General features: G+C 38.2%; 1 protein-coding gene across 1 annotated transcript in view; it reads left to right on the top strand.

The window, feature by feature from the left end:
* Positions 1-12,011, top strand: part of ATP8A1 (ATPase, aminophospholipid transporter (APLT), class I, type 8A, member 1) — a 292,825-nt gene that overhangs the window by 132,385 nt on the left and 148,429 nt on the right. Inside the window, exon 20 of the mRNA XM_011968920.1 lies at positions 1,845-1,914. Coding sequence (XP_011824310.1) covers positions 1,845-1,914 — 70 coding nt within the window. The remainder of the gene's footprint in view (positions 1-1,844; positions 1,915-12,011) is intronic.

Raw genomic sequence — 12,011 nt, 5'->3', positions numbered from 1 at the left:
CTGGAGTGCAGTGGCCAGATCTCAGCTCACTGCAAGCTCCGCCTCCCAGATTTACGCCATTCTCCTGCCTCAGCCTCCCGAGTAGCTGGGACTACCAAAAAGGGATTTCTTATCTGAGGTTTTCATCAAGGTGAATTTTTTTCAAGGTTTTGGAGTGAGGAGGGAGCATGAGAGACTTGGAGAATGGAGAAGGTGTGCTGTAGCCCTGCACAGCGCGAGAGAGGAAGCTTGTTGGAATGTGATGGGTTACTGGGCAGTAAGGAGCACCCAGTTGGTGTTGTATATCATGTATTTGCTAATCCGTATGGCCGGATAACTCCTTCAGCAACATCTACTTACTTTGATGTACCACAAAAGAGAGTTCTCATTCACCCAGTATTTGGAGGTTTCACCAGGAAAAGAGAAGAGCAAGAAGTTGATAAGTTTGGGACCACATTATCAAAGCTGGAGTAAAAGAGGCATGAATCAGGAAGGGCTAATGTAGAATGTATAGGTGTCATTACAAACGAGGCCCAATTAAATGTATTCCTGATGTACAGGGATAGAGATTGGGGTAGTAATACGAGGAGCATTATGGATGAAGAAAGAGGGAACTTAAATATTTCTTTTTTCTTTTTTTTTTTTTTTTTTTTTGAGACAGAGTCTCACTGTGTCACCCAGGCTGGAGTGCAGTGGCACTATCTCGGCTCACTGCAACCTCCGCCTCCCAGGTTCAAGCGATTCTCCTGCCTCAGCCTCCTGAGTAGCTGGGATTACAGGCACGCGACACCAGGCCTGGCTAATTTTTGTATTTTTCATAGAGACAGGGTGTCACCATGTTGGTCAGGCTGGGCTTTAACTCCTGACCTCGTGATCCCCCTGCCTCAGCCTCCCAAAGTGGTGGAATTACAGGCGTGAGCCACCGTGCCCACCTGGGAACTTAAATATTTCTAAATACCTCTGAAAGAAACTCCTGACTGTACGCTATGATACCATAACTGACTGCTGCTGTATATTGAACTCATCTCAGTTTTTTAGCAGGTAAAACAAATAGATACATTTGAGTAGTCCTTTTCTGCCCTCCGTTCTGAGGAGGATGCTTATACGCTCATGGTCCAAATGAGTCCTATCCTTTGTAATGCTGTCCCAGTTTCTTCCATTCACTGTTATTCGCTCTCTCTTTTTACTAATGCTTTGGAAGATGTACATTTGACAGACAGTTCTTTTTAAACGATGTCACCAACTCAGTATTAAAATGTTTGTGCTCATTAGCTTAATTTTGCTGCATAAATCAGGTTTTTAGCATGACGCCAGTGGTTTGCTAGTCATCATTGAAGAACAATAGTTGTGAATGCTTAAGTTGTTTTTTAAAGTACTAGTATTTGCCTTCATGTGTAATGGGGTGTCACTGATTATCGTTTCTATTTGTAATAAAAATTGATTTGTATTGATATTTCTATTTTTAATAAAAGCTATAACATAATTTATCCTTTAAGAAACTAACTTAAATATTTTTCACATCCGAAAACTTTGAACTAGGACTTTACTCTGGTGGGTATGAGCTCTTGCAGGTTTCTTAGGAACTGTTTTGTCAACTATTCCACTAGAACAGTAGATGGTACCGTGGTGCCTTAAAAAGCATAATGTCTTAAAAAGCATAAAAAATGCCTTAAAAAGCGTACAGCACCTTTTACAGGTGCCCAACTGTTCTCCCAGGGGATAGTTTGTGTATGTGGAAGGTTAGGCCTCATGATTTTGTCAGATTTATTTTTTTTACTGTGAATATTAAATATGTGAGGCATGACGAACATATAGATGCATATCCTTGGTACAATGACACATTATGCAAAACCTCTTTGTTTCAGTGCTAGAAAAAGAATGTCAGTGATTGTTCGCACTCCATCTGGGAAGTTACGACTCTACTGCAAAGGAGCTGTAAGTTTTTATTTTTATTTTTTACAATTTTGATTTATGATGGTTTATAATGTGCATGTTAGGCATTCTATGGAAATGTAACACAGATGTTTAACATAAAGTTGCTGACATACACTTTTGTTGGTGTTTTATAGTAATAGTGTTCAGCCTCTTCTGGTGAAATGTGGAATTCCTTCTGGGTAAATTTGGTGCTTTGAAAAAATTTGGCCTAGGTTATTTTTATAATTCAATTTTTGATACATAATATTTGAGGTTTATACTATATAAACTGTTAGAAGACAGTTAAATACAGAAAATATTTAAAAATTGTATTAGAATGTGATTCTAGTTTGAATCTAATTTTTTAAAGGACATAGAAATGGGAGAAAATTAGATCACAGTTACTACGATAATTATGTGATTAGTTTGTCTTGCATTGTTTTAATTATGACAATTTCTGACTTGACTTTGGTATACTGGCAGCTTATGTTGACAGAAATAGTAATATGTTATTCTAACTGAATTTTTCAAGTTAAATATATTTATACTCATGGGAAAATGAGAAATCTGACCAGGGCCCTTTTTTTTATTGAGGTGAGTCAGTGTTTTCCTTCTGAACTGTTCTTTCCAGTTACCTAGTTTATAAACTTCCCAACTTGAAACATTCCTATTTTAAATAGAATCAACAACCTTGCTTTATCGCATAGAAACTTGGAAACTGAACTTAAGCTCAAGCCTATTATTTAAAATCATTTTGAAAATGTTAAATGCCTTGGTTTAAAGACAATGAAATGCAGTTTTTGAATCCCTTGATTTTAAAACATTTTGGTAGAATTATTTCATGATGTCTCATGAATTTAGTTTTAGAATTCCTTTGATTTTATGTTCTCATCGATTAAGACACCTAACATTTATTCATTGTATACATTCTACCATCACAGTTTGAATTGGATTTTGGAGATAGGAAGATAAGACCTAACATTTTTCAGGAGCTTAGACTAGTCAGAGAAATATTAAATAAAAAGAAGATTAGGATACAATTTTAAAGTGTGCTGTAAAGGTCTTCCACATTCCAAGAGTAATAATCGTGATAAGGAAATAAAGAGAGCCTTTAACACATACACACCATGGAATACGATGCAGCCACAAAAAAGGATGAGTTCGTGTCCTTTGCAGGGACATGGATGAAGCTGGAAACCATCATTCTCAGCAAAATATCACAAGGACAGAAAACCAAACACCACATGTTCTCACTCATAAGTAGGAGTTGAACAATGAGGACACATGGATGCAGGAAGAGGAACATCACACACTGGGACCTGTTGTGGGGTAGGAGGCTGGGGGAGGGATAGCATTAGGAGAAATATCTAATGTAAATGGTAAGTTGATGGGAGCAGCAAACCAACCTGGCACATGTATACCTATGTAACAGACCTGCATGTTGTGTACATGTACCCTAGAACTTAAAGTATAATAATAAATATATTTTTTAAAAAAGACCTTTAAGACCTTCCACTTTAAATAGTTAATAAATGTCCAGTTTACAAAACCCAAATCACATCCTTTCTTGTATAGTTCAGAATCATCTTCTACCTAGAAACTTGTTTGAGGAGTTAAAGCTTTGAATAAAAAATAAAAATATTGGACTTCCATTTTTAATAATCATAGAATTAGCTTGTATGTATTTTTGCTGTTCTGAAAAAAAAATTAATGTATTTTATATAGACTTTATTTTTATAGCAGTTTTAAGTTCCCAGCAAAATTCAGCAGAAGATAGAGTTCACATATGTGCCCTGCCATCACACACATACCTAGCCTCCCCATTATCAACATCCCCTACCAGAGTAGTACATTTGTAACAATCCATGATCTACACTGACACATCATTATCACCCAAACCCTAGACTGTACATGAGGGTTCACTCTTGGTATTGTAAATTCTATAGGTTTGGATAAATGTGTAGTGACATGTATCCACCATTATGGTATCATATACAGTATTTTCATTGCCCTACAAATCCCCTGTGCCCCGCCTAGACATTTATCTCTTCCCTCAAGGCCCTGGCAACCACTGTTGCTTTTACTGTCCCCACTGTTCCTTTTACTGCCTTTTCCAGAATGTCATATAGTTAGAATGATATGGTATATAGCCTTTCTGGAATGGCCTCTTTCACTTAGTAATATTCATTTAAGGTTCCTCCGTGTCTTTTCACAGCTTGAGAGCTTTCTTTTCAGCAGTGAAGAATCCATTGTCTGGATGTGCCACAGTTCATCCATTCACCTGCTGAAGGACATCTTGGTCTCTTTCCAATTTTGGCAATTATATGAATAAAGCTACTACTGTAAACAGGCATGTGCATGTTTTTGTGTAAACATGGGTTTTCATCTCATTTGGGTAAATACCAAGGAGAATAATTGCAAGATCTTACAGTAAGAGTATGTTTCATTTTGTAAGAAATGGACAAACTGTCTTCCAAGTGGCTATACCATTTTGCATTCCCATTAGCAGTTAATGAGCGCTTTTGTTGCTCCACATCTTCACCCAGATTTGATGTTGTCAGTGTTCTGGATTTGGGCTATTCTAATAGATGTGTATTTTATTGTTGGCTTAATTTCCAATTCCCTGATATATGATGTTGAACATTTTTTCATATGCTTATTTAACATCTATATGTCTTCTGTGATGAGGTGTCTTCAGATCTTTTGCCCATTGTTAAATTGGTTCTTCATTTTCTTGTAGTTAGTTTGTTACTGCTTAATTTTCTTTATTCATTTATTTATTAATTTTTAGAGACAGGGTCTCACTTTGTCCACCCAGGCTGGAGGGCAGTGATGTGATCATAGCGCATTATAACCTATAACCTCAGATCCCTGGGCTCAACTGATCCTCCTGTCTCAGTTTTGTTTTTATTACTTGTACAAATTTATGGGGTACATGAGAAATTGTTACATGTATATAATGCAGAGTGATCAAGCCAGGATACTTAGAGTGTCCATCAGCTTAGTACAATACATTTTTTGTGGAGTATAGTCACCCTACTCTGCTATCAAACATTGAATTGATTCCTTCTATCACACGGTATGTTTGTACTCTATAACCCAGTCCTCTTTATCCTCCCTCCCTCCTTCCTCCTCCCTCTGTCTCACCCTTCCCTGTTGGTGTTTGTACTCTCTACCTCTATGTGATCATATTTTTTTAGCTCTCACATGTAAGTGAGACTGTGCAATGTTTGTCATTTTATGCCTGGCATATTTCACTTGATAATGACCTCCAGTTTCATCTGTGATGCTGCAGATGACATGATGTCATTATTCTTCATGGCTGAATAGTATACCATTGTGTGTATATACACTTTTTTTTTTATCTGTTGGTCTGTTGATGGACACAAGTTAATTCCATATCTTTGCTATCGTGAATAGCGCTGCAATAAACATGTGAGTGCAGATATCCCTTTGATCACTGATTTTTTTTTCCTTTGGGTACATACGCAGTAGTGGGATTGCTGGATTGAATGGTAATTCTAGTTTTTTTGAGAACTCCCTATACTGTTTTCCATAGTGGCTGTACTAGTTTACATTCCCATCAACAATATGTAAGAGGTCCTTTCTCTCCACATCCTTGCCTACATCAGTTATTTGTTGTCTTTTTGACAGTAGCCATTCTGACTGGGGTAAGATACATCTCATTGTGGTTTTGATTTGCCTCTGATTACTACTGATGTTGAGCATTTTTTCATATACTTGTTGACCATTTGTATGTCTTCTTTTGAGAACTACTTACTCATGTCCTTTGCCCACTTTTTAAGGGAATTATTTCTTTCCTGTTGTTTCAGTTTCTTGTATATTCTGGCTATTAGTCTTTTTTAGGGTGAATAGTTTGCAGATATATTTTCTTCTGTTCAACAGATTCTCTTCACTCTGTTGTTTCTTTTGCTGTGCTTTTTAGTTTAATATAGTCCCATTTGTGAATTTTTGTTTTTGTTGCCTGTGTTTTCAAGATCTTGGTCATACATTTTTTGCCTAAACTAATGCCCAGGATAGTTTTCCCTAGGTTTTCTTCTAGTATTTTTATAAGTTTGAGTCTTATGTTGGCCATAAGTATTTGACTTTATTACTGGGCTCTTCATTCTCTTCCGCTGGTCTATATGCCTATTTTTATACCACTACCATGCCGTTTTGGTGACTATGGCCTTATATAATATTATAGTTTGAGGTCAGGTTATGTGATGCTTCCAGATTTGTTGTTTTTGCTTAGTCTTGCTTTGGCTTTGCAGGCTTTTTTGGGTTCCATACAAAATTTAGGATTATTTTTTCTAATTGTGAAGAATGGTGAATTGCATTGAATTAGTAGATTGCTTTTAGCAGTAGGTCCTTTTTACAACATTGATTATACCCATCCATGAGCATGGGATGTGTTTCCATCTGTTTGTGTCGTCTATGATTTCTTTCAGCAGTGTTTTGTAGTTTTCCTTGTAGAAGTCTTTCACCTCCTTGGTCAGGTATATTCCCAAGTATTTTAATTTTTTTGCAGCTCTTGTAAAAGGTGTTGGGTTCTTGATTGATTCTCAGCTTGGTCACTGTTGGTGTATAGCAGAGCTACTGATTTGTGTGCATTAACTTTGTATCCTGAAACTTTGCTGAATTCATTTACCAGTTCTAGGAGCTTTTTGGAGGAGTTTTTAGGGTTTTTAGGTATATGATCGTGTCATCCGCAAACAACGACAGTTTGACTTCCTCTTTACCAATTTGGATTCCCTGTATTTCTTTCTCTTATCTGATTGCTCTGGCTAGAACTTCCGTATTATGTTGAATAAAAGTGGTGAAAGTGAGCATCTTTGTCTTCTTCCAGTTCTCGGGGGAATGCTTTCAACTTTTTGCCATTCAGCATAATGTTGAGTGTGGGTTTGTCATAGATGGTTTTTATTACCTTAAGGTATGTCTCTTCTATGTCGATATTGTTGAGGGTTTTAATCATAAAGGGATGCTGGGTTTTGTCAAATGCCTTTTCTGCATCTATTGAGATGATCATGTGGTTTGTTTTTTTTTTTTAATTCTGTTTATGTGGTGTATCACATTTATTGACTTGCAGATGTTAAACCATTTCTGCATCCCTAATACGAAACCCACTTGATCCTGGTGGATTATCTTTTTGATATGCTGCTGGAGTCAGCAAGTTTTGTTGAGGATTTTTGTATGTATGTTCATCAGGGATATTGGTCTGTAGTTTCTTTTTGTTATATCCTTTCCTGGTTTTGGTATTAGGGTGATACTGGCTTCATAGAATGACTTTGAAAGGATTCCCTCTTTCTCTATCTTTGGAATAGTGTCAATAGGATTGGTACCAATTCTTCTTTGAATGTCTGATAGAATTCAGCTGGGAATTCGTCTGGTCCTGAATCTGTTTTGTTGGTAACTTTTTAATTACCATTTCAATCTTGCTGCTGATCTGTTCAGAGATTCTATATCTTCCTGGTTTAATCTTGGAGAGTTGTATATTTCCAGGAATTTACCCATCTCCTCTGGGTTTTTTAGTTTATGCACGTATAAGTGTTCACAGTAGCCTTGAATGATCTTTTGTACTTTGGTCGTGTTGGTTATATTATAATATCTCCTGTTTTGTTTCTAATTGTGTTTATTTGGAGCTTCTCTCTTATTTTCTTGGTTAATCTCGCTAATAGTCTATCAAAGAACCAACTTTTTGTTTAATTTATACTTTGTATTTTTTTGTTGTTGTTTCTATTTCATTTAGTTCTGCTCTGATCTTGGTAATTTATTCTGCTGGGTTTGGGGTTGGTTTGTTCTTGTTCCCCTGGTTCCTTGACATGTGACCTTAGATTGTCTGTTTGTACTCTTTCAGACTTTTTGATGTAGACATTTAGTGCTATGAACCTTCCCCTTAGCACTGCTTGTGCTGTATCCCAGAGGTTTTGATAGTTTGTGTCACTGTTACTCAGTTCAAATAATTTTTTAATTTCCATCTTGGTTTCATTGTTGACCCAATGATCATTCAGGAGCAGGTTATTTAATTTTCATGTATTTGCATGGTTTTGAGGTTTCCTTTTGGAGTTGATTTCCAATTTGATTTCACTGTGGTCTAAGATGGTACTTGCTATAATTTCGAATTTCTTAAATTTGTTGAGACTTGTTTTGCGGCCTATTATATGGTTGTCTTGGAGAATGTTCCATGTGCTGATGAATAGAATGTATATTCAGCATTTGTTGGGTACAATGTTCTGTAAATATGTTAAGTCCATTTGTTCTAGAGTATAATTTACATCCTTTGTTTCTTTGTTGACTTTCTGTCTTGACCTGTCTGGTGCTGTCATTGGGGTATTTGAAGTCCCCCACTATTATTGTGCTGCTGTCTATCTCCTTTCATAAGTCTAGTACTAATTGTTGTATAAATGTGGGAGCTCCAGTGTTAAGTGCATATATATTTAGGATTGTAATATTTCCTGTTGAACTAGTCCTTTTATTATATAATGTCCCCCTTTGTCGTTTACTGCTGTTGCTTTATGTTTGTTTTGTCTAGTATAAGAATAGCTACTCCTGCTTGCTTTTGGTGTCCATTTGCATAGAATATCTTTTTCCACCCCTTTACCTTAAGTTTTATGAGCCCTAATATGTCAGGTAAGTCTCTCAAAGACAGCAGATACTTGGTTGGTGAATTCTTATCCATTCTGCCATTCTGTATCTCTTAAGTGGAGCATTTAGGCCATTTACATTCAATGTTAGTATTGACATGTGAGGTTCTATTCTATTCATCATACTATTTGTTGCCCAAATACTTTTTTTTTCCATCATGTTATTATTTTACAGGTCCTCAGAGATTTATGCTTTAAGGAAGTTCTATTTTGGTGTATTTCAAGGATTTGTTTCAAGATTTAGAGCTGCTTTTAGCAGTTCTTATAGTGCTGGCTTGGTAGTGGCAAATTCTCTGAGCATTTGTTTTCTGGAAAAGACGGTATCTTTCCTTCATTTATGAAGCTTAGTTTCACTGGATACAAAGTTCTTGGCTGATAATTGTTTTGTTTGAGGCTAAAGGTAGGACCTCAGTCCCTTCTAACTTGTAGGGTTTCTGCTGAGAAATCTGCTGTTAATCTGATAGGTTTTCATTTATTGGTTACCTGATGTTTTTGCCTCATAGCTCTTAAGATTTTTTTCTTCATCTTGACTTTAGATAATCTGATGACTGTGTGCTGAGGTGGTGATCTTTTTGTGATGTATTTCTCAGGTGTTCTTTGAGCTTCTTGTATTTGGATGTCTAGATCTCTAGCAAGGCCAGGGAAGTTTTCCTCGATTATTCCTTCAAATATGTTTTCCAAACTTTTAGATTTCTCTTCCTTAGGAACACCAATTATTCTTAGGTTTGGTCGTTTAACACAATCCCAAACTTCTTGGAGGCTTTGTTCATTTTTTTTTAAATTCTTTTTTCTTTATCTTTGTCAGATTGGGGTAAGTTAAAAGCCTTGTCTTTGAGCTCTGAAGTTCTTTCTTCTACTTGTTCAAATCTGTTGTTGAGACTTTCCATTTCTCTAAGTGTGGCCTTCATTTCCAGAAGTTGTTATTGTTTTTTATTTATGCCATCTGTTTCACTGGAGATTTTTCCATTCATATCCTGTATCATTTTTTGGATTTATTTAAGTTAGACTTCACCTTTCTCTGGTGCCTCATTGATTAGCTTAATAATTGATGTTCTGAATTCTGTTTTGGCAATTCAGTGATTCCTTTTGAATTGGATCCATTGTGGTGACTTAGCATGATCTTTTGGGGTATTAAAAAACCTTGTTTTGTCATGTTACCAGAAATGTTTTTCTGTTTCCTTCTCATTTGGGTAGACTATGGCAGAGGGAAGAGCTGGGGCTCAAGGGCAAATGTTTAGATTCTTTCAGCCCATGGAGTACTCCCTTGGTTTGGTGTTCTTCCCCTTCCTCTAGGGATGGGGCTTACTGAGAGCCAAACTGCAGTGATTGTTATTTCTCTTCTTGATCTAGCCACCCAGCAGAGATATCAGGCTCTGGGCTGGTCCTGGGAAGTGTCTGCACAGAGTCCTGTGATATGATCCATCTTCAGGTCTCTCAGCCATGGATACCAGCACCTGCTTTGGTGGAGGTAGCAGGGGAGTGAAGTGGACTCGGAGAGGGTCCTTGGTTGTATTTTTGTTAAGTGAGCTGGTTTTTTTTTGGTTGGCCTCTAGCCAGGAGGTGGCACTTTCAAGAGCTCATCAGCTGCAGTAGTATAGGGAGGAGGCAAGCTTGCCCTAGGGTCAGGTAGTAGGTGAAGCCATAGAGCTCCCAAGAGATGTCCTTTGTCTTCAGCTACTAGGGTGGGTAGACAAAAACTATCAGGTAGGGGCAGAGTCAGGCATGTCTGAGCTGAGACTCTCCTTGGGTGAGACTTGCTGAGGCTGCTGTGGGGGATGGGGGTGCGGTTCCTAGGCCAATGGAGTAATGTTCCCAGGGGGATTATGGCTGCCTCTGCTGCATCACACACATCACCAGGGAAGTGGGGGAAAGCTGGCAGCCATAGGCCTTGACCCAGCACCCATGCAGCCTGCAGCCCAAAAGGCTGGTCTCACTCCCACCATGCACCCCCAACAGCACCAAGTTTATTTCTGAGCAGCCAGTGAGCAAGGCTGAGAACTTGCCCCCAGCTACAAGCTTCCTAGCTGAGAAAGCAAGCTGTGACTCACAGTTCCTCAGCTGTCCCATGAAACCCGCAGTGGCAGTCTACCTCCTTCAAAAAGTGTGGTTTCTCTCGGCTTTCCTGGTATGTTCATGTGGTAGTTCTTGGAGCAAAAGTTCATGTCACGCACGTCCGTGTGAAGAGAGTCCACCAAACAGGCTTTGTATGAGCAACAGACTGTTTATTTCACCTGGGTGCAGGCAGGCTGAGTCCAAAAAAGGAGTCAGCAAGGGTGGTGGGATTATCATTAGTTGTTATAGGTTTGGGATAGGCATACAAAGTACATTCTTAAGGGTGGGGGAGAATATTACAAAGTACCTTCTTAAGGGTGGGGGAGAATATATCGTATCAGTTAGGGTGGGGCAGGAACAAATCACAATGGTGGAATGTCATCAGTTAAGGCTATTTTCACTTCTTTTGTGGATCTTCAGTTGCCTTTGGCCATCTGGATGTATACGTTCAGGTCACAGGGGGTATGATGGCTTAGCTTGGGCTGAGAGGCCTGACATTCCTGTCTTCTTATATTAATAAGAAAAACAAAACAAAATAGTGGTGAAGTGTTGCGGTGGTGAAAATTTTTAGGGGTGGTATGGAGAGATAATGGGTGATGTTTCTCAGGGCTGCTTCGAGTGGGATTAGGAGCAGCATGGGAACCTACAATGGGAGAGATTAAACTGAAGAAAGATTTTGAGGTAAGGGGTGATATTGTGGGGTTGTTAGAAGGAGCATTTGTCGTTTGGAATTATTGGTGATGACCTGGATGCAGTTTTGTATGAATTGAGAAACTAAACAGAAGACACAAGGTCCAAATAAAAGAAGGAGAAAAATAGGTATTAAAGGAGTACGAATTGGGAGTACCCAGGACATCCAATTAGTGTCCAAGGGGGTTCAACGTAATTATTTGCTTGGTTGATGAGTTTTTGGGCTCTATCCTTGAGTTTTTTATGTTGTCATATACCAGGCCAGATTGATTTAGGTAAAAACAACACTCTTCATTTAAAAATATACAGATTCCTCCTTTTCAGCAGTGAGTAAATCGAGGCCTCAGCGATTTTGGAGGAAAGAGAAATGCAAAGCCAGCAATTGTTTGTTAAAGAAGGATTAGAAATGGCTGGAGAGAGTGAGTGAGATTGATAGTGTGGTGGAGATAGCTGGGGAGAGGTATAGGGAGGCTTAAGAACAGGAACGAAAATAAGAGTGAATATAAAAGTAAAGAATAGGACTTCATCAGGGTGAAAGTATTGGAGTGTACCCTAGCAAAGATCATCTGTCCACTCCAAGAGGGAGTCAAGAGTGGCAGCTTGGGGATAGAGTTTCACAGTGGAAAGAAAATGAGAGGTTTTAAGAGGCAGGCTAACAGCTTGTAACCTACATGGAAGAGGTTATGAAATGATGACAGAATAGAATGGGCCTGTGAGGCTGGAAGATTTTTT

This window comes from Mandrillus leucophaeus, unplaced genomic scaffold (genome assembly GCF_000951045.1).
Source record: "Mandrillus leucophaeus isolate KB7577 unplaced genomic scaffold, Mleu.le_1.0 Scaffold865, whole genome shotgun sequence".
Lineage (NCBI taxonomy): Eukaryota > Metazoa > Chordata > Mammalia > Primates > Cercopithecidae > Mandrillus > Mandrillus leucophaeus.
This window is presented reverse-complemented; position numbering and strand designations above follow the sequence as displayed.